The 23,549-nt window shown below is 39.6% G+C and overlaps 1 protein-coding gene across 1 annotated transcript in view; it reads left to right on the forward strand.

The window, feature by feature from the left end:
- The first annotated feature begins 821 nt into the window (after positions 1-821).
- ERCC5 (ERCC excision repair 5, endonuclease) overlaps positions 822-23,549 on the forward strand; it is a 28,381-nt gene continuing 5,653 nt past the window's right edge. The window contains exons 1-12 of the mRNA XM_050766670.1: positions 822-1,205; positions 5,622-5,797; positions 7,255-7,370; positions 7,826-7,912; positions 9,595-9,655; positions 11,868-12,011; positions 15,090-15,297; positions 15,612-16,685; positions 19,235-19,479; positions 19,832-19,951; positions 20,100-20,313; positions 21,593-21,737. Of these exons, the coding sequence (XP_050622627.1) occupies positions 1,118-1,205; positions 5,622-5,797; positions 7,255-7,370; positions 7,826-7,912; positions 9,595-9,655; positions 11,868-12,011; positions 15,090-15,297; positions 15,612-16,685; positions 19,235-19,479; positions 19,832-19,951; positions 20,100-20,313; positions 21,593-21,737 (2,678 nt within the window). The 5' untranslated portion in view covers positions 822-1,117. The remainder of the gene's footprint in view (positions 1,206-5,621; positions 5,798-7,254; positions 7,371-7,825; positions 7,913-9,594; positions 9,656-11,867; positions 12,012-15,089; positions 15,298-15,611; positions 16,686-19,234; positions 19,480-19,831; positions 19,952-20,099; positions 20,314-21,592; positions 21,738-23,549) is intronic.

The following is a 23,549-nucleotide window of genomic DNA, read 5'->3' on the forward strand; positions in this document are numbered from 1 at the left end:
GAGGCAGGTTTTGCCCTGAGCAGTTCCCAGCTTGACTTTTTCCTTTTGTTCAGTAATGTTGGGACCCCAACATTTTCACAGGCTTTAAATTTTATTACTCTTTGGTTACTACGTGCTAGCATACAAATAAATAGTACAAAACCAAGAAGGCATCCACCTTTCGGTTGTCTCTTCACGTGTAAAACAACATTTAGTGTTAAGTGTCTTCACAACTGGCGGCGCAAAGGTGAGAAACCGATACTAAAAAAGCGCGTAGAAAATCGTCACCTCACAGCCTGGGCAACACAGGGAGATCTCGTTTCTACAAAAATAATTCGCCCAGCATAGTGGTGCGCGCCTGCGGTCCCAGCTACTTGAGAGGCTGAGATGGGAGAATCGCTTGAGCTAGGGCAGCAGGAGTTCCAAGCTGCAGTGAGCTAAGAATGCGACGCTGCACTCCAGTATGGGCGACAGCGTGAGACCACAAAAACAAAAAACAAAAACCCGTTGCCCAACCAAGAAGGTGCTTTTGCACACTGTTTTAATGCTTAACGATTTCAGAATGCCAGCGTGGCGGTAGCAACTCACCAAGAAATCAACACTGGAGCTAAACCTCTCACTTCCGGAGTGCTGCAAGCGCAGAAAATATACGTCGGTACGGAGGCGGGACTTCCGCCCTGCGCGTCGTATTAGACGGAAACCGAGCGGGTCCATTCTTCGTGGGTTTGCGGACCCACCAGCAAAGGCGAACGGTGTCGCAGAGACATCTTCTGGCTGTTTCCGTCGCCTGCGTGGCCCTGTCACCCCGGTCTTCCATTAGAGGCGCAGACGTTTGGGCCTAAGCGCTGGCGAAGCGACGCCCTGCCCCTCCCCACCAACGGCCATTCTCTGGACCTGTCTTTCTTCCGGGAGGCAGTGACAGCAGCTGGGACGTGTTGCAGCCGGAGTCTCTCCCCTGTAATGCGCTCCCGTTAGTGCTTTCCCCCGCCCTGGAAAATCGTGGCTTCTGTATTATTTGCCATCTTTCCTGTGTAGGAGCAGGGAGGGCTTCCTCCCAGGGTCCTAGGCGGCGGTATAGCCCGTCGTAGAAGAATTAGAGTAGAAGTTGTTGGGTCCGCTCTGAGGACTCAGCCGCCTCATGGGGGTCCAGGGGCTCTGGAAGCTGCTGGAGTGCTCTGGGCGTCAGGTCAGCCCCGAGGCACTGGAAGGGAAGATCCTGGCTGTTGGTATCCTTAACGCCGCGTTGGGACTTGGGGTGCAGGGATTCGGGGCTGGATTCCTCGCGGGGCTCTGCCTTGGGCACAGAGTAGCATCTGCAGGATGACGGTCTTGGGTCGGGGTTGGGGTCGCTATAGAATCTCTGTCACTAGGGTTTCTAAGTACAGTCGTACCTCGGTATCCCCGGGGCTTTGGTTCCAGCCCCCCCTCCCCATACCGCGATGTTCAAGTTCCTTCAAGTCCCTTATATAATGGCGTGGTATTTGCATATAAACTATGCACTGCCTCCCGTAATCTTTTAAATCGCTTCTAGATTACTTGTAATACCGAATGCAATGTAAGTGATCTGTAAATAGTTGTTATACTGTATTTTTAAAATTTTTGTAGTTTTTATTGGTATGTTTTATTTATTTATTTTTTTCCACCGCAAATATTTTTGATCCGTGGTAGGTTGAGTGCGGAATCGGGTGATGAGGAGGGCCGCCCAGTCTGCTTTCCCCAGCTTTGCAGTCTTAGCGGCCTGTGCATCCTGGTTTGTCTCTTTGTGGCAGTGCTTTATGTTCCTTTCTGCTTTAATTCTCTCATCTGCAAAGTGGAGGTGGTGATAGTATCTACACACAGGATTGGAATGAGGAATAAATAAATTACCTAAATGAGAGAAGTTTAGCGCGAGTAATACAGTAAATCTTAAAGTTATTATCCCGTCCGGGAGGTCAGTATGGAGAGAAGAGTAGATTTCGACCATTAGTTTTGCTTGAGTCTTGCCCCATTTATGTTTCTTAGAGGAAGGGTAGTGTGGACAGGTGTTTTACCATTTTTTTAAAAATTGACTTTTTAAGGACTGTTGTTTTTGTACATGTTTGGCTGGTTTTGTTTGTCATTGGAATTAAATTCTTTTTGCATTAGCAAAACGTGATACTGTTTTTGAAATTTTGATCTTTTTCTTTGTTACGTAGTCTTTTTTTTTTTTTTTTTTTTTTTTTTTTTTTTTTTTTAGTGTCTATTCTGGCTCAGAATCTGGTGATACCTTACACCAATTTCCTGAATGGGGATCTATGAGTCTAGGGGCTCGTGGGCTTGCGGAAAGAGTCCTGTAAATGATTGCGAGGGGATTGGGACCGGAAATGGAGTGCAAGAGTGTGTGGGCGTTCAGCAAAGAAGTCCGTGACTGCGGAGCCCTAATTCTTCAGTAGGAACACAACTTATAAATAAAACGACATTGATAAGTTTTAAAATATAATGAGATTGTCATCATTTTTTGGAAATGGATAATCTTTGACTACATCTGTACTTGATTTTTGGCTTAAAAGTTTTTATACAGGGTACTTTGAATTGGGGAAAGCCAAAGGGTTTTTTTTTTTTTTTAGAGCACATGCGCTGTTGCTGCCCTCAAGCGGTTCGTCTATATCATTGCAGTCTAAAGATTTTCTCAGAAATAAAGGGTAAAGGTTAGTTTTCAGTGCCAAGAACCCTTAACACTTCAGCAAAGATTTAGATCATTTTATGTAGCAGCCCTTGTGAAGACTTACTAAAGAGGACTGCGGCCAGGCTCAGTGGCTCACGCCTGTCATCCCAGCACTTTGGGAGGTCAAGGCAGGAGGATCATTTGAGCCCAGGGGTTCAAGACAAGCCTGGGCAACATTGTGAACCCCTGTCTCTACACGCAGTCAAAAAATTAGCTGGACGTGGTGACCTGCACCTGTGGTCCCAGCTACACGGACGGCTGAGGCAGGAAGATTGCTTGGGCCCAGGAAGTCAAGGCTGCAGTGAGCAGTGTTCATGCCTGTCTCTTAAAGAGGACTGTGAAAGACATTCTAGTCATAATGACAACCTCATATATTTATAATAACTTCATTTATGTCAAAGGAGAATATCTGATTACTTGTTCTACAATTGATTTTGCTTTATTTCGTTTTCACGGGAATTCAGACACCTGAAATTATTTAGATTTTATTGTGTTGTTTGTTAATGACAAACTTACCCATGATTATACTAGTTTCATAATTTACTCTTGTATCCCTATAATAAATTGTTTGGTCTTTAAACCATCTGTATAGCTTAGTGTCTTATTTATACAGTCTAAATGTCTGTGTCAAATAATGCAGAATTAACAGTTAAACTTTTGTCTCTTACAGATTTTAATGTTTCTAAGATGCATTTAAATGTATTAGCAAGTTATTACATTCTCTTTAGGCTATGTATAGTAATGGGGATTAATTACATTTTAAGTCACCTAACTAAAGAACTAAAGAAACTTATTTTTTGTATTAAAATGTTATTGGTCTTTGGGTCTTATACCTAAAGTGATTTTTGGCTTTGCTGCAGATTTTAACTTTTCTGCCTGCAGGAATTTAATTTTGAGTTTATAAACTTACTGAAATTAGACAAGTCGAATTATACAAATATTTTCAGATTGTCTCATTTTTCATATTTCTTGTTAATAATTTATGTGAATATTTTCAGATAATATAATTTTACATATTTCATCTCTAAGAATTCAAGACAAAATTCTCAACCCTAGCTGAGTGTTGGCACTACCTGTAGTTAATTGAAAAATAAAAAATGAAAGAAGACCTACCTCCGTATCTATGATGTAAAATTTTAGGCCCATGGGGGTTTAATAATCCATATGTTTCAGAAGCTTCATATCCTATTCTAATGGATAGCAGGGGTGAGAGTCAATGATCTGAAACTAGATTTCCTCACTTAACTTAAACTTTAAAGTAGTGGGCCAAGTAGAAACTAATTTAATCCTGTGCAATAGGGAGCTCTATGGCTTTTCCAGACTATACTTGTAGCAAGCAGAAACATCGATCTAATACAAGATAGTTGTACATCAACACCAAGTTCTACTTCTGAGATGTGTCTTTTATCCGACCTCTTCTCATAGTCTCCACCACTACTCTCTGCATTAACTTGGGCTATTTTAACTCATTTTAGAACTGGTTTCCTAATAATCTGTTCTTCACATGTTCATCAAAGTTAATCCTTAAATCACATTCTAGAAACTTCCTGGTGGCTGTATCATCTCCTGCCATTGCTTTTGTCCTGCTGCACTGGCTTCCTGGAGATAGGGACCATCTCTGTTTTGTTCATGGCTGAATTGTTTGGTGCATATCCCTAGGGTCTTGGATATACCTGGCCCATGGTATTGCTAAATATTATGGAAATAAGCATAGCATTAGCTTGCTTTCCACTAGGTGTTTTGTTACATAGTGTTTTGTAAGTTAATTGTTGATGAGCCTACATTTTTTTTTATGTTAGTAAAAGTTAGGCAATGTACATTCATTTCAATACTAAACTGCTCAACTTATTTAATAGCAGATTTTGATTGTGTATAAGAGTCCCTGTGAAAGCGAGTGCAGTGCACAAATTCCCTGGGCAAGCCATGGAGCACAAAGGCTTGGTGTTTTCCCTGCTAGATTATAAACTCCATAGGGCCAATACTGTGTTTTGTTCAGTGCATTGGATATGCCAGTGCATAGAAAAATTGCTGCCACATAATAAAAACAGAAATAACTTGATGGGATTCCTTCAATGTTCTTTCCCTGTGTTAGAAATTTACCTGCAAAAATTAGTATCAGTTCAGGTTTCTTTCTGTTTTTTTTTTTTTTTTTTTTTTTTTTGAGATGGAGTCTCCCATTGTCACCCAGGCTGGAGTGCAGTGGCGCGATCTTGGCTCACTGCAACCTCTGCCTCCTGGGTTCAAGCGATTCTCCTGCCTCAGCCTCCTGAGTAGCTGGGATTACAGGTGCATGCCACCACGCCCGGCTAATTTTTGTATTTTTAGTAGAGACAGGGTTTCACCATGTTGGCCAGATGGTCTTGATCTGTTGACCTCGTGATCCGCCCACCTTGGCCTCCCAAAGTGCTGGGATTACAGGTGTGAGCCACTGCGCCTGGCCCATAATTAGTTTTATAAAAAGACCTGCTGGAAAACTTTTAAACTGATTGTTATATTTTCATTATTATTAACAAGCATTCTATAAATAACTCTCATTATATATCTATGATGATTTTTGAGGATCAATGTCTGGAAGTGGTAAAATCGACTGCAAAGTTTTAAAGTTTTTTTCACTATGAATTGTCAAATCGTCCTCCAGAAAATTTGTGCTAATTCATGAAAATTCTTTAGCAATCACTTGTCTTTTTAAAGAAGCGATTCTTTGCAACGAGACTTCTTAAAAGGATGTGTCTGTCTTTGTATAATTTTAAAATGCAGTATGTGAATAAGGGTAACAAGAGCTTAACTAAAGTTAACTGACTTTAGGTAGATCCCATGAGAGCTAAATGTTTTTCAATTTTAAATGAATAGTGATAAGTATTTAGTGTTCAACATTTGGATAATATCAGTTATTAGGAAATTGAAGTTGTGAGGATGAAGAGAAAAATTCCAGAGATTTTTCCATTAACAATTCTCCCAGATATTAGCATTTGGTTAAACCAAGCACTTAAAGGAGTCCGGGATCACCACGGGAACTCAATAGAAAATGCTCATCTTCTCACTTTGTTTCATCGGCTCTGCAAACTCTTATTTTTTCGAATTCGTCCTGTTTTTGTGTTTGATGGAGACGCTCCACTATTGAAGAAACAGACTTTGGTAAGTGTCATCTAGTTTTCGGTAAGTGTCAAATAATTTTTTTCTTTCTGCATTCTTAGAAAAGTTCACATAAAATTTCTGTTTTCTCTTTAGAATTTTAGAGACAGACTTATTTTGACATATATTTAATTTAATTACATCTACTTTTTTATCTTGAACAATTAATTTTCATTTTAAAAAGTTTTATGAGAGTTCATTGTGGGTACAATGATAAAATTTAACTTTTAAATAAAACTAACCACTAAAAACCTTGCTGTTGAGAGTTTTCCCTTTAGAGGATCTTGTTAGGTGTTCTATATTTATTTCAAGGATGCGGCCATCGCTCAGAACACTGTGGAAACCCTCTTTGGGAAGTGCCTCCCTGAATCTGAGATCAAGTATCCTCCGTGATAGCAAGCCTTCTCTTGAGGGGAATTGGATTTTAGCAGTAAGCAATGTTATGTGGTGCCAAGTGGTGACTAAAGTGGATTATCTAGGAAGGAAATTGACCATGATATAGAAGAATGAGAATGAGTTGCAGCTTTATTGTTCTGGAAGTAGTTTTAAAAAATGTTTTTGGAAAGCTGGACGCAGGAGGATTGCTTGAGCCCAAGTCCAGCCTGGGCAACACAGGGAGACCCCATCTCTAAAAAAATGACATAAAATAATGTTTAAACAGTCCAAATGACAGCACCCATTTGGATATATGACTTTAATTTGTTGAAAATGCCAAAGTAATGGAATGATGACTTTGTAATCATACCAGACAGATACTCTCTAATTAGGTGAGGATATAGGATAAAAGTAAGGCTTTATAAATGCTGGGGGATGTTTGTTGCCTCAGTAACAGTGTCTAGACTTGAATGTTGCAGTTTTCAGTTACCCAAGGCATACTGTAAGTCAGGTACTTTGTGGAAAGATTAGAAAGGAAAAGAGAATATCTTGGTTATTTTTATCTGAAATTTAACTATAAGCACAGGGACTATCCATTTGTCACGACTTGAACATTTCTTACAAGATATTTCTATACATTTTAGAATTTCTTGTGATATATAATCTTGAATATTGAAGGGCAGAATTACATGTAAGTAATGCATGTTTATAAAAAGCAATATTAGAAATTGTTTTTGGTGTCACTGTGACATTTTATCGAATAAATAAATAATTCCTTTTGGGAAGCATTTAAGCTTTCCACTTCTTGGGCATATTAAAGGACATTTAAAAGAAACTGTGAAAGTAAATTAATAGTTTCCCAAATATATTGTATAGTAGCCCATTAAGTAATAGATAGAAACTCTGGGTGTCCTTTATGTAGCAGCAAGCTGAAGATATTCGTTTATATGGCAATTAGGAGGAAATGCTAAAGCAACCGTAGTCTGAAAACTCAGACAAACCAAATTCTATGGGAAATAAATCACAGAAATGTTTCTAGTGGTCTAATATCCTGAAGTGAGATCTTACATCCTTTCTTCTCATAGGCGAAGAGAAGGCAGAGAAAGGACTTAGCGTCCAGTGACTCCAGGAAAACGACAGAGAAGCTTCTGAAAACGTTTTTGAAGAGACAAGCCATCAAAACTGCCTTTAAAAGCAAAAGGCAAGAGGAAAATTACAGTCATGTTAGAGATGAAGTTTTAAAAAAGTGATTTTTGTCTTGAATTCCTGTGACACTCTTTCTCTGTGTAATTTTAACTTTCAACAGAAAATAGAGAATGAAATGAGACAAGTAGGCTGCCATTTGACCTGGTAATTTGGAGTTGGCAATTCTCCATTCTGTGAGAATCAACTTTGCTAATGAGAAAAAACAGCTGTTGTGTTGTGTCATGTACACTTTTTACTTTGATTATGCTCTTCTTGGCTCTGGGTGAGCAGCCCCGCCACGGTTCCTTCCTTTCTCTCGACTGCATTTATTTTCCACAGCAGTGGCCCGAGGGCAGCCAGGTCAGGTCCCTGTTCACCATCCTGAGCAGGGTCTGTGTAATCAGTGGGGGAGTATTATCGACTCAAAATACTATTTCATATAATCTGTTTAAAGATTTGTATACTTTCCAGAGATGAAGCACTACCCAGTCTTACGCAGGTTCGAAGAGAAAACGATATGTATGTTTTGCCTCCTTTACAAGAGGAAGAAAAACACAGGTAAATGTTTAACTCTTTAAGAATATTATTTTAGTCATTGCTACATTCGGACACATTTAAACCTTGATGTGTTATCTACATGATAAGGCATGTGAAAATTTCTTAATGCATCTGAAATAGGCACGATCTGTACCTTTCAGAATATTTTTCAAAGCCTAAAGTTTTTATTTACTATTCTTTGTGTTTTGGTGATTCATGATTCTTATTCCTCTTCATTCTAAAGAACTTCTGCCAGGGCTTTGGATTTAAAATTCTCCAAGGCATGAATTTTAGTTTTCCTTTCACTTTGCTTACACATGCTCTTTCTAGCTGCTTTTCAATCCAATATGGTCTCTCTCACCATGATGCTAAAATACCACAACCCATGACATTCTTGTTGCTACATCTAGCAGATGCTTTGAACTTCTCAGTGTACTCGACTTCTCCGCCCTAAAAACCATGCTGCACTGCCCCACTCCCCTGGTATCTCTCTGGCCCTTTCTGCTTAGCCTCTCTGTGGACTCCACTTCCTCTCTCTCTCTTAATGGTTGGTAGCTTCTGTGTTGGAAGTGAAGGTGGAGAACGAGAAACTCGACAGTTTGCCTTTGTCCCCTGTCCTTCTCTCCACCTCTTCCTTTCCCAGGAGTTCCCAAGAGACAACTTAGCTTTTGAATCAGCGCAGTTCTATTTGTCTCCATTGCTCCCACTGTCCTTTTTTCTCCAGGTTACATTATTCGTTTTTAAACTTCTTTCTGTCTTTGCATTTTTCTTACCCTTTTTGTAATAACTCCACCCACCAAGCCCAATCTCTGTTTTGTGTTATAGTCTGTTTAAAATCCAAATCTGATATTGTAATTTCCTTACTTAAAACACTTTCTAGCTTCTCTTTTCTTTTCCTTTCTTTTCTTTTTTTTTGAGATGGAGTCTCTGTTGCCCAGACTGGAGTGCAGTGGCACAATCTCAGCTCACGGCAACCCCCACCTCCCGGGGTTTAAGTGATTCTCCTGCCTCAGCCTCTGGAGTAGCTGGGATTACAAGCACCTGCCACCACACCTGGAAAATTTTTTATATTTTTAGTAGAGATGAGGTTTCACCATGTTGTCTGGGCTGGTCTCAAATTCCTGACCTCAAGTGATCCACCTGCCTCAGCCTCCCAAAATGCTGGGATTACAGGCGTGAGCCACCACACTCAGCTTAGCTTCTCATTTCTTTAGGATAAAACTTTAACTCCTTAATTACATTTTCCAGTCTTATCCCTTCCTCTCTTCACATCATCCACAAGCAGGCTTTCTTTTCCTTGTTTCTATATGGTTATAAAACTTAGTTCTTTTGCCTGGAACACTTTTCTCCACGAACCTTCCCACTCCCTACAACTAGACTCCTCACTTAACTCGTGGCTAACTCCCACCAGTGTAATTGTCGGGGATCCTGGAAAGCTTTTGTGACTCCTCCTAAATTGGGTGAGGTGAATCCCTATTGCATCTCTAGTGATCTGCCCTTCCCTTGTGGTGGAAGTTATTAGATCCCACTCTAATTGCTTACTTACATGTGCCCCCCACCAGACCATGAGACCAGTAGTGGCACAGATCTTGCTGTTTTATTCACCATTGTAGCTCCTATAATGAGCAGCACCTTGTGTACGAGTATCTTTGTAAGCAGTCATTAAAAATCATAGATACCGTAAAAGTGTGTTTGACTTTCAGTTCAGAAGAGGAAGATGAAAAAGAATGGCAAGAAAGAATGAATCAAAAACAAGCATTACAGGTATTTAGATGATTTTTGAATTCAGAATGTATTCTGTTATTTGAAATGAATGACATGAAAATGAGTATTAGTGAGGTATATGAAACTATGAAAGTTCCTGATGAAAAGTAAAGAGAGATGCCTTTCTGATTGTGCATATATATGTGTACATGTATGTATATAAATACACACTCACCTATACATGTGTATATATATGGAATTTGCCATTATGCACATCTGTGTATTCAAAATAAGCCATTTTTCTTTTACAACCAACCAACCAACCAATAGTAATATGTGCTTACATAAAAAATATAGAAAACATATCATTCGTAAATAACTTGTAGTAACATTTTGATATATTTTCATCCATTCTTTGCCTGCCCCATATAATTGAATAGCCGTGTGTATATTTGTATACATGTATCAAATGTACATATGTACATATATATGTGTACACATATGTGTGTACGTTCTAGTTATCTGTTGCTGTGTAACTTAGTGGTTAAAACATCTTTTGTTTTCATCACCTGTCTGGGTTCCAGGGGTTGATGAGCTCAGCCAGGCAGTTATCTCTGGGGTCTCTTGTGTAGATGCAGCCAGTCTGTAGCTGGGGCTGGAGTGACTAACAAGGCTTCCTTGCTGCCATGGGTGGTGGTTGATGCTGGCTGTCAGCCAGACTTCCGTGCGGCTGGCGCCAGAGCCCTACTTGTGGCCTCTCCATGTGGCCTGGGCTTTCTCCCAGCATGGTGACTGTGTTCTGAGGGTGCCTGGGCTTTCTCCCAGCGTGGTGACTGTGTTCTGAGGGTGGGCATCCCAACGTTCCAAGCAGAGGCCCTGTTGCCTTTCTGACCTAGCTTTGAAAGTTGTGCAGCATCCTTCCCACCACATCCTGTTCCTCAGAAGCTAGTTACTAAGGTCAGCCCCTATGAAAGGGGCAGAGAGTTAGACAAGAAGAATGTCCCACACACATTTTCGTGAATAGCATTTTTTACAAATTGAGATTATACCTTATGTATATATTTTTTTCATAAACATTTTTTCAAGTTTGTTAGTGTCACAGATAGCATTTTTTTGATTCCCAAATTCACTGTTTCTTGTTTGTTCATATTGTTTTGTCATATCAGGTAGAAGACTTCTGAGCGAAAACCTCGAGATCCTTCAGGTTGTGGAGGTGCTGTGCTATTAATGCAGCTAGTGAGAGCAATCTTAGTTAAGACCATGGGCCTCGAGGTCAGAAAGACCTGCGTTTCAATCCAGGCTCCACTGTTCACTAGCTGTGTGATCTTACACAGATTAAATTCTCCAAGGCTTTATTTTTTTTTTGTAAAACGAAATTGATATCAGTGCCTTCCTGATAGGGGTGATGGGAGCATTAGTGAGGGAAGGCACAAGAAACGCTGAGCTCAGTGACAGTTCTGTCCTACGCGTTTGCTGGTTAGTACGTACACATGTAACATACAGACATGCAGGACAGCAGGTTGTATTAGCTTATCTTTTTTACTAATGAAGGATTTTAAAGTACTTTTGGTAATGAGTTACAATTGAGAAAAGTTTTACGCTTTTCCATGTCTCCTGTGAATTTCTTACTTTTAATTTCATTTTTTATGTTATAAGCAAAATAAAACTAATTTAATTACAGGAATTATATATATTGCTTGAATTCTTAAGTCTCATTCTGTCTTGGGTTCTTGCATTTTCTATTCTCTCAGCCTGAAATGCTCTGTCCTTAGGCTCTTTGATATCTTTCAAGTCCCTGCTCACACATCCTCTTTTTAGTGGGGTCTTCTTTATCTGTCAAATGAATCTTTTTTTTCTGTTTTCTTTTCATGTAATCACTCTCATATCAGATAAATATGCTTTATTTTCTTACCATTATCTTGTTCATTTATTTATTTATTTATTGTCTGCCCTCCTCTACTCCTAAGGGCAGGGACCTTATCTGGCACCTTATCCGATCTCACAGTACCTTAGTACCTCGAACAGTGCCTGGTGCCTTAGAGGTACCTGCTGAGTATTTTTTCTTTTGAATGAATTAAAGAGTGAATGGCTACATTCCCTAATTTGCCTACTCACTTTATTGCCTGTCACAGATTATATGCAACTGTGTTTAGCCAAGTGTTGATTATGTAGAACTGTGTTTATTATATAAACATAATACATATCCCTAATGGTGAGTAGAACTAAGTGTACGCAATGTAAATTTCATGGTGCTGTGTTTTTCTCTTTACAGGAAGAGTTCTTTCATAATCCTCAAGCGATAGATATTGAGTCTGAGGACTTCAGCAGCCTGCCCCCTGAAGTAAAGCATGAAATCTTGACTGATATGAAAGAGTTCACCAAGCGCAGAAGAACATTATTTGAAGCAATGCCAGAGGTAAAACGTACAACAGTACATTCATGCTTAGAATTAAGAACTTCAGCAAAACTTTTTATTAGAAAGAAGAGAAAATTGATAAGCAATACTTATATGGTAACTCAGTTAACTGTAAACAGCATTTCTGTATCTCCGAGATTCTAAGAAGCATTGTTTATTTATACGTTTGAGCCTTTAGACATTTACTCTAAGGAGTCTTTCTTGACTTTTGACCCAAGACTTCTCCTGGTCTTTGTTCTCACATCACCCCGTACTGTCACTTTATAGTTCTTAGCTCCAAAACATGCTTATCTTGCCCACCTCTGTATTTTCAGTGCCTAGCTCAGTCTTTTTCACATGGTATGTGTCCAGTGGATGCTTACTGACTCATTTCTTAGGTTAGTTCATAAAAGTTATTGTAGCCTATAATATACATTGTCTATAAAAACTAATAGTTATATAGAATCTAATCACAATGGAAAAATAAGTTCTAAATTGAAATTCCAGGTGTATCTTCCTCTGCTGCATCCCTAGAAATGCCATTGGCTCTCCGCATTCCCTCCTCCTCTTCCTGGACAGTGGGAATGGGGCTTCTTCACCTTGGAACACCTTGTAGCTCGGCAGGCCCAGAAAGCTAGAGTGGAGGTGGTGTGTGGTTGGGTGCTAGCAAATATGTCTCCTGATCATGCTACCATTGATACTTAATTCATGTTACTATTGATGACTCTCTGTCTTAGTTGCCAGTGAGTGAGTTCTTTTTCTCTTTCTATTGCTACTACCTGTTACTTCTACCATAGTTCTCCTTTCACCCACTGTAGGACAGAATAGAAATTTTGCAGCGTCATCGACCTTAGTGCGTAGATGGAGTGTTTTTTATTTTCTACAATTTTTGAATATTGCTTAAATTCATAGCAGAAATACGAAAAAGGAAGGGTAAACTTCTTTTCTCATCACTCCCTGTTTTTTCCACAAAGAGTGTGCAGTAGCAGACACTAAGGTGCACAGAGGTGACATTCTTGGGTCTTTGGATATACAAGGACAGAAGTAAATTGATTTTTATTTCAAGAAAAAAATCCAGGCTCAGTCAGACATTTTATTTCTTGAGTGTGAAAGGTGGCAGCTGAGGAAGTATAATTTTGGTTGTGTAAACAATAATAGGAAGAAATGGGAGAAAGAGAGACAGTCCCTAGTGATTTACTGTTCTGTATTTTCTTTCTGCAACCACGAAGTCTCGGGAAGTGGTGGACTGTAGGGTGGTGTGGAGTAGCAGCTTATTGGATCTGTAATTTTGATAGAGATGTTCTAAGTCATCCACGTTGGGCCTTTGTATCATCTCTACGTCGTGCAAATGTAATATTGGTAACAGTAGTGATGGTAGATAATAGTAGCAGTAGTAATAATCATAATACCATAGTTCCATCTTACTCAGGGTTTTGATTTCTACAGTTTGCAGTGACCTGTGGTAAACTGTGGTCTGAAAATATTAAATGGAAAATTTCAGAGATAAACAATTCATAAGTTTTAAGTTGCACATCATTCTGAGTAGCGTGATGAAATCTCACACCTTCCTGCTTCATCTTGCCTGGAACGTGAATCCTCCCTTTGTCTGGCGTCTCCGTACTGTGGACGCTTCCTTCCTGTTAATCACTGAGTAGCTGTCATGGTAATCAGATTGACTGTCGCGATATTGCAGTGCTTCTCCTCAAGTCACTCTTATTTGACTTAATAATGGCACAGCAGTGCAAGAGTATGATGCTGGCAATTTGAATATGCCAAAGAGAAGCTGTAAAGTGCCTCATTTAAATGAAAAGGTGAAAGTTCTTGAATTAATAAGGAAAGAAAAAAATCGTATGCTGGCTGAGGTTGCTAAGATCTGCATAAAAATGACTTTTCTAGCTGTGAAATTGTGAAGAAGGAAAAAAGAAATTGGTGCTAGTTTTGCTGTCGTACCATAAACTGCAAAAGTCATGACCTCAGTGTGTGATAAGTGCTCAGTTAAGATGGAAAATCCATTAAATTTTCGGGTGGAACACATGAAGAGAAACATGTTCTGATTGATGACAATCAGGTTTGGTTCTGCAGTTTCAGGCATCCTCTGGGGGTCTTGGAACATACCCCAAGGATGACGGGGTTGTCTACTATATTAATAGATTCAATTATAGTAAATCGACATGCTTTTGATCCCAGATCTACCCCTTATTAGCCCTGTGACTCTAGGGAGGTTACCTAACCTATTTAAGTCCTGATTTCTTCATTTATAAAATGGAGGTGATATCTGTTTCATAGGATAATTGTGAGAATAAAATGAGGTATTATATATTATATGTAAAAGCACTTAGAAAAATGTCCTCCATGGGAAATGCCTTATAATGTTAAGTATTACTATTAATAACTGTGATTACTATGATTTATTGTGTCTTTTATGGGATTAGGTTGTGCTGGGCACTTCACTTGCATATTTACCTGCATTCTAGAAGATTGTTAAGCCATAATCAAATGTCATAGTGACTGCTATGCATTACATGCCCAATACCTATTTACTGAATAATGATTAAATCATAAACTGTATTCATGTTTTTTTATTTTTATTTTTTCTTTGAGAGGAAGTCTCGCTCTTGTCCCCCAGGCTGGAGTGCAATGGCGCGATCTTCGCTTACTGTAACCTCTGCCTCCCGGGTTCAAGCGATTCTCCTGCCTCAGTCTTTGGAGTAGCTGGGATTACAGGCGCCTGCCACTACACCCGGCTAACTTTTGTATTTTTAGTAGAGACAGGGTTTTACCATGTTGGCCAGGCTATTCTCGAACTCCTGACCTCAGGTGATCCACCTGCCTCGGCCTCCCAAAGTGCTGGAATTACAGGCATGAGCCACCGCTCCCAGCCATAGTATTCATGATTTTTTTTTGCCCAACTCTTTTGAAGATTATTTTTTTAAAAGGAAGTTGTAGTTTTTCTTGTTATTCAACTTTTATAATATGAAACGACCATCAATGAAAAAAGCCAATTGTTCTTTGTTCCCTGTTGGGGAAAGGGTGGAAATATGGTACTATTATCTGCATTTCATATAAAACAGTACTTTTGTTTGTTTATTTTGCTTTTAGGAGTCCAATGACTTTTCACAGTACCAACTCAAAGGCTTGCTTAAAAAAAACTATCTGAACCAGCACATAGAACATGTCCAAAAGGAAATGAATCAGCAACATTCAGGACACATCCGAAGGCAGTATGAAGATGAAGGGGGCTTTCTGAAGGAGGTAGAGTCAAGGAGAGTGGTCTCTGAAGACACTTCACATTACATCTTGATAAAAGGTATCAGGCACCATCATTTATATATTTACATTAGAAATCCAAGATATATCATCACTCTGAATTCTATAAACTAGCACTCCTGGATAATATTAATGAAATTCTATTTATGTAATAACCGTATACTGCTATTAATGGATTAACTACTATAGTGCCAAACCACTTTAAAATTAGCTAATGAATTAACTTCTAGTTGCTGATTAAATGAAAATGTATATACTTATTTATGAGAACCAGTGTTCTCTTACTCATCTTGCTAGAAGTGTATTGTCACACTGTAAAACTGCATGGTGAGAAGTGTTTTAATTCTTCTTAAGGTATTCAAGCTAAGACAGTTGCAGAAGTGGATTCAGAGTCTCTTCCTTCTTCCAGCAAAATGCACAGCATGTCTTTTGACGTGAAGCCATCTCCATGTGAAAAACTGAAGACGGAGAAAGAGCCTGATGCTACCCCTCCTTCTCCAAGAACTTTACTAGCCATGCAAACTGCCCTGATGGGAAGTAGCTCAGAAGAGGAGCTGGACACTGAGAATCGAAGGCAGTCCCATGAGAGGAATGCACCTGCTGCTGTAGACGAAGGCTCCATATCACCCCGGACTCTTTCAGCTATTCAGAGAGCTCTTGATGATGACGAAGATGTGAAAGTGTGTGCTGGAGATGATGTGCAGATGGGAGGGCCAGGAGCAGAAGAAATGCATATAAACGGCTCCACCGAGAACAGTGATGAAGGACTTAAAGTGAGAGATGGAAAAGGAATGCCGTTTACCGCAACACTCGTGTCATCCAGTGCCAGCTCTGCAGAGGAGCATGGAGCCAGCACTAACGAGGGGAGAGAGCCCACAGACTCAGTTCCAAAAGAACAAATGTCACTTGTTCACGTGGGGACTGAAGCCTTTCCAATAAGTGATGAGTCTATGGTTAAGGACAGAAAAGATCGACTGCCTCTGGAGAGTGCAGTGGTTAGACATAGTGACGCACTTGGACTCCCGAGTGGAAGGGAACTGACACCGGCACCTCCAACTTGTACAAATTCTGTGTCAAAGAATGAAACACATGCTGAAGTGCTTGAGCAACAGAAAGAACTTTGCCCATATGAGAGTAAATTCGATTCCTATGTTCTTTCAAGTGATGATGAAACAAAATGTAAACCAAATTCTGCTTCTGAACTCATTGGCCCTGTCAGTTTGCAAGAAACGAGTAGCACAGTAAGTGTCCCTTCAGAGGCAGTAGGTAATGTAGAAAATGTGGTGTCGTTTAATACTAAAGAGCATGAGAATTTTCTGGACACCATCCAAGAACAGCAGACCACTGAATCTGCAGGCCAGGATTTGATTTCCATTCCGAAGGCCGCGGAACCAATGGAAATTGACTCAGAAGAAAGTGAATCTGATGGTACGTGTCTGTGCTTTTGTAGAAATTTGGAATGGTAGGATTTCACCTCTGTAGGAACTGAGAGATCCTTTTGTGTAGTCCTGTTTTTACTTTTTACAGATAAGGAACAAGAGATGCAGAAAGAAAGGTGAAATGACTTTCCCAGGGACACACAGCTGGTCATGAATCTTGACCTTCCATGTTGCTCTGCTTTTTGTTATCATTTTTAAAGGCATGACATGCCCTAGTTGGGGAAGGTAAAGTTGAGTTTCCCTCTAGTTTTTAAAAACTTTTTATTTTGAAATAATTATGAACTTTAAAAAGTTGGAAGAATATTATAAAATACCGGTTCCTTCATCCAGTACCTCAGTGGCTAGCATGATACCACATTAGCTTATAATTTCTCTTGGTCTCTCTGTGGCCCTCTATATGTATATCACATATCTCCAAATCTGTATACGTATGTATACTGTTGATTCTCATTATTCATATATTCCATATTTGCAAAATTGCCTGCTCACTAAAATTTATTTGTAACTCCAAAATCAGTACTCACTGCAATGTCTTTGTGGTCATTTGTGGACATTTGCAGAGCTGGGGAAAAGCTTGAGTTGCTACACTGTGCTCTGCTGAGGTTAAGCAAGGTGACACTCTGCCTTGTTCCCGTGCTCTGAGATGACCAGAGGGTGGGGACAGTAGGGGATTATGCAATGGAGAGAGAGCAAGAAGCTCCGGCCCCAGGCCAGTTGGACCAGATTTGAATCGCTATTCTGGCACCTGTTAGTGTGGCAGCCTCAGGCAGGTCACTAATTTGCTTCTTGAACTTTGTTTCTTATTTATAAAATGAATCTACTAAGATGGCGGTTTTTTAGGATTGAAGATAATATCTATGAAATATGTTCATATATATGTTATATATGTGTATGTGTGAATATGCACATATATCTGTTTAGGGGCAATGACTCAGTATTGGCTAATTGAGTGTTCACAGAGACTTCATAGATGATAGCCGCTTTGAATAATGAGAGTCAACCACACACACACACACACACACACAAACACACATACACACACACACAATTTGTTCCTGGTATCTGCTAGTTTTCTTCATTCAAAAGTTACTATTTCCCTTTTGTAATTAATAAGTATTTTGTGGGAAAGGAATTTTTGGAGCTATATAAATATGCTGTTCCTGAACAAACTTTCATCCACTTGTTAGCATCCATTGATGTTTACCGGAATAATTTGTTACTACGTTGGTTGCCAAATGATGGTTTTCTAACTCCGTCATTCCTTACATATTATTACTTGACATCCTCCTATGAGGAAGATCTTTTTCTTCTCCCCATTTTTTAAAATTATTTTTAATCAGTGTAGACTCCTGTATTCCTATTTTATTCAGTGAGTTATAATCCAATACTGTCATAATTTACTTTGTTGCTCAAATTGTCACAGCTTTGGCCAGTGGGGACTCCTTCAAATGGCTTTTAGCAGTTTTTTCATTATATTTTGAGCTTTTCCTTACTTTCTGGCCAAGCTGTTCCAGGCATATCTTGTACTTACTCTGCCCTAGTCCTGGAACCAGCCATTTCACCAGGGAGCTCTGGTTCCTTTCGGTGGAGCATGGGGTTTAGACACCGCAAGCTGGATGTGAGTGTGCTTATGGATCCTGAGGTGTAACTGTCTCAGGCCCTTTCAGCAACAGAGCCAGGAAGTATATTTATGTATACATATACATGCACACACACATCTGTATTTATTTTTATATCTATCTGTACTAAAATCCATGAGTTTATACTGATATCTGCAATTCCATGGGGTTCAGTCTAGCCTCCTGCTTCTTTGTAGTATCCCTAACAATGAGAAACATTGCTCCCCTTATCCTCAATATATTTACATCTGCTTATTCTCCCTTGATATGTAACCCTCTCCCCTTCCCACTGGCCTCCTCCTTGGCCCTGCTGTCCTCTTCGCTTCAGCTATGTCCTTGGTGCCAGCACCCAGGTCCTGAGACCCCCCCTCTTCTGTTCCAGTTGTCTCCTTAAACCCAACTGGACAGGCCTTGCCAGCCCTCTCCACCTGCAGGGAAGGAAGGGAACCAATAAATATATTTTAAGGAGAAGGAAAGATAGTAAGAGAGGAGAGAAGGGAAGTGGAAGAGAAAGAACTATTTCTAAGTCACAGCTTTATTCTGTGCTGTGTGAATAGCATAAAAACATTGAGCAACTTCCTTGATTATTTATATACTTTGATAATTCTCCTTTTTGAATTTTTAAAACAATGTCAGTTAACTTAGAACATATTTATATAAAGCGAATATACACATCTTAAGAGAGTTTTCTACTTTCAAAGACAATGCCAGTTTACCTAATTGAAAAGGCTTGAAGTTACAGGCATTTGTGATTACACTTATTTAATAATAATGCTACTATTACATGTATTCTGTTATAGTCTTATCTTTCCTTTTTAGGGTGTAGCATTTTTCAGTTTCCTCCAGAAAGCTCTTGATGATTGCAGGATCATTTTAATGTTTTGTTTGTAGATGAAGTGACCTTTTAATTTTGGTACAGGAAGTTTCATTGAAGTGCAAAGTGTGATTAGTGATGAGGAACTTCAAGCAGAATTGCATGAAACGTCCAAACCTCCCTCAGAACAAGGCGAAGAGGAACTGATAGGAACTAGGGAGGAAGAAGCCCCTGCTGAGCCCGAGAGCCTCCTGAGGGACAACCCTGAGAGGGAGGACGTGGATGGTGAGCCACAGGAAGCTGAGAAAGATGCGGAAGATTCACTCCATGAATGGCAAGATATTAATTTGGTAATACTGTAACATTGTGTTTTCACTTCTTGCTGAGGAAGCCGGGTTAAGTAGGTTTTGAGTTTTAAGGAGTTGCTGGATGAGTATTTATTAGCTATTTGCAGTACATCTTGTGGTTGCTGATGGCTTCGTTTTTGTGTAGGTTACTGGCTGGAATAGACTCCGTTTTCCGTGTGGTTTAGTGAGGGATCTCTAAAGATATTACAGAGTCTTGGTTAGCAATCCAGTGGAGTACTTCCTAAGGAGAAAGAGCTTATTGGTAATTTCAGTCAGACTAAATACAGGCTTTCTGTAACAAATGGACTCATTTGGATTATTAATATAAATCTGTAAATGAAAACACATTTTATAGGAGGAGTTAGAAACTCTGGAGAGCAACCTCTTAGCACAACAGAATTCACTGAAAGCTGAAAAACAGCAGCAAGAACGAATCGCTGCTACTGTCACCGGACAGATGTTCCTGGAAAGCCAGGTGGGTGCAGGCAGCTTGGGCTTCTTTTACCACCTTCCTCAGACCCCGGGGGAATGCACTGCATGAAGAGGGTATGCACTGCGCCTCCTGGTGCTCAGGGCCTGGCGATGCCCTTCCCTGGGGTCACTGTGTACCCCTCACTCTGCAGGAACTCCTGCGCCTGTTCGGCATTCCCTACATCCAGGCTCCCATGGAAGCAGAGGCGCAGTGCGCCATCCTGGACCTGACCGATCAGACTTCCGGAACCATCACTGATGACAGTGATATCTGGCTGTTTGGAGCACGGCATGTCTATAAAAACTTTTTTAATAAAAACAAGTTTGTTGAATATTATCAATATGTGGACTTTCACAATCAATTAGGTAAGACTTCAGAGTCTTTTTGATTACTTTCTGACACTTACCTTCAGAATTTGTCCTAGGAATCTTTTTCTTTCCAAGGAACTAGTTTGATGCATTGATGGAAATCGTAGGTCTGTGCAAATTTTCATATAAGTGATCTTTGGCTTATATAGAGGAATAGGATTTTAAACATTTGAATTAAGGAATTCAAGTCCTAGTATATTTAGGTAGTTAATCATCTGACTTAGTTAAACTTTGACTAGTTATCCGAGATCTCCAGAGTGAACCAAAGATGGTGGAGAGGGGAAGCAGGGAGAGTCACTCCTGCACCTGGGCCTGTATTCGGGTTTCTGGCATTGATCATCTTCTGTTCATCCAGCAAAATATATGTTTGGTGACTCCTATATGCCAGTTGTTCTTAACAAGGGGGAAAGAGCAGAGAGTAAAATAGTAGGAGAAACAGATGATAAGCAGATACATAAATCATAATTTGACAGTTGGTGGTATGTGCTGTATAGAAAAATATAGCAGTAAAGGAGAGGACAGAGTGAACTTCAGGCATTGAGAGTGCAGCTGCTGTTTCAGAGAGAGTTATTGTGAAAGGATTTACTCACGAAACTTCAGGGCAGGGACCTGCAGGAAATAGGAAGCAAGCACTGTAGATAGATACCTTGGGACTAGTGAGTGAAAGGGGCTGAGGCAGAAGCTTGTGGGCTGTGTTCTAGGGAAGCAAGGAGGCCAGTATGAGAGGAAGAGGGAGGAAATGGCAAGGGTTAATGTTAGAGAATAGGAAGATGCTAAAACCCACCAGGGTCTGGTGTGCTAGGGTGTGCAGGCAGATTGAATGTGGGGCGGGAGAAGAATGAAGCTGAGGAGGATTCCAGATACTGAGTGGCTGGTGGAGTGGACCTGCCTTAAGTAAGACAAGGAAGGAGCACAGTGGAGGAGGAGAAACGAAGTGTTCAGGTTTGCATATGATAAATTGGAGATGCTCATTGGATACCCAGTGGAGATGTTGAATTGATAGTTGAATATATGTGACTGTGGTTCATAGAGACCCAGGCTAGACAGCTAACTTCGGGGGTCAGCATATAGAGGGTATTTAAAGCTATGAGAATGGATAAAACTTTAAAAATATTAACAGAATGCCATTGAATAAAATAATTTATTTTCAAATAAGATATTTTTGGTTGTTGGATATAGATATACACACATATATGATTTATATAATAAAATGTTTATAAATATTATATAAGAAATCTTGATAAAATAAAAATTAAAAAATATTGTTACTCTTTAGGATTGGACCGGAATAAGTTAATAAATTTGGCCTATTTGCTTGGAAGTGATTATACCGAAGGAGTACCAACTGTGGGTTGTGTAACCGCCATGGAAATTCTCAATGAATTTCCTGGGCATGGCCTGGAACCTCTCCTAAAATTCTCGTAAGGTCTTTTATTTCTTTAATTCAGATAATTGTGTAAATACCCAAATAAGCAAATGGAAATATTTTTTACAGCATGAACTGTCACAAATCATTGTTCACTGAGAATGCAGCAGGAACTATCGGTTGTTTTCTGTTTTGTAGAGATGATGAAATCAGAGTCAGTTCTTAGCGGTGCTGGGCTTATCCTAGTTCAAGGGTACAAAACCAGTCCTGTGGATTTCACATGTAGAAGTTGCCTTTTCACTCACTGACATATTTACAGAGCAGCTATGATGTGTCAGACACCGTGCTGGCCCTGGGGAGAGGAGAGACGGGTAAGGCATAGGCCTTACCCTCAAGGATTCCCATATTCTTGGAGGTGATGGAGAAGCAAAGGAAATTGTACTTGTCGGTGTGTCCAGTGTCCTGAGAGAGGTCAGCCAGGGAGGGACTTGGAAATATAATGCCAGGAATGTTACATCCAGCACTCCTGTCCTGTTTCTCACCGTATGAATCCTGTGACGTGTTCAGTGGTGAAGTCTTGCTCCATCCAGAACCCAGAGTCGTGCTATACTCGGGGAACATTTTTCATTTTGAAGATTCTGAGATGGCAGGAGTTATGAGTATGTCTGGGAAAGTAGTTTTTTCTTTGTCCTTGATGGCATATTTTTTAAAAAATTGAAATATAGTCACATACCACAAAGTTCACCGATTTTCAGTGTACAGTTCATTGGTTTTTAGTATATTCACAAGATTGTGGTGGCATCTTTTAACCATCACTATGTCGTGAGATGCTGTTTGGTGGTGGCTGATTTAATGATCCTTGAGTGTTCTCTCCAGTTACATATCCTGTGTTTGAAAGATGTTGGGATGCTCTGGTCTGAAGAGTCAGTGATTGGAATCACTGAAATGAACTGTGAAACTATTGTAGTGATTGCAGTCTTCCAGTCGTAGCACACTTACCAATGTGTTGTATTTTATACTGTCTTGATTTATCTTTTTCTGATTTTCTTATTGTTGAGGAAATTTATATACTGGGAATGAGTTATGAGGTAGACATACATCATGGTAGGTAAATAACTTGAAAACCTGCAAATAACTTTATTATACAAATAAAGTAAATGCATCGTAGAAAATTATAAATATGTATTAAAAAGATGATTACACTTTACAATTTATGTAATTTTAGACTTCTCTTCACACATATGGAAGCATATACATTGCATATATATGTATACTCATTTGAGTGTGTGTATTATATTTTTTTACCAGAATGGGATGATGCTCTATACTTTTTATTTTACCTGTAACCCATTTGGTGTTAGAACAGGGCCTATTATCAATGATGATACAGATTTATATCATTTTTAATGGCTCCAAGTAGTCTCTTTTTGGGTCTATTAGGACTAATTTAATCAAATGTCTTTTGTTATTTCTATTTTTAAAAAAGTATTAACAGACATTGATTTGAGTGTCCTTAATCTTTGGGTTCTTATCTAACGATTATTTGAGGATAAGTGAAAATAGTATCTGACTTTTCCATTCGGTTTCTTGATAACTATTGAGAGTGAATTTTTTAATGTTCATAGACGGTTTGCGTTTCTGATTTAGTGAATGACCTGTTTATGCTGTTCCACTTTTCTTTGTGCAGCAGTTTTTGCTCGTTTGTTGCCTGCTGAATCATTTTCTATTTGAGCAGTTTCTGCCTTTGGTCCTTCAGCTCGTTGATGCCAGATAGTAGCAGCCTTCGCCCTGCCTGGCTCAGGACATTTAGGATGAATACATAGTAAAAAGCAGGAAGGATGGTGGGAAACCAGTAAAATCAGAATGT

The sequence above is a fragment of the Macaca thibetana genome, chromosome 17 (genome assembly GCF_024542745.1).
Source record: "Macaca thibetana thibetana isolate TM-01 chromosome 17, ASM2454274v1, whole genome shotgun sequence".
NCBI lineage: Eukaryota > Metazoa > Chordata > Mammalia > Primates > Cercopithecidae > Macaca > Macaca thibetana.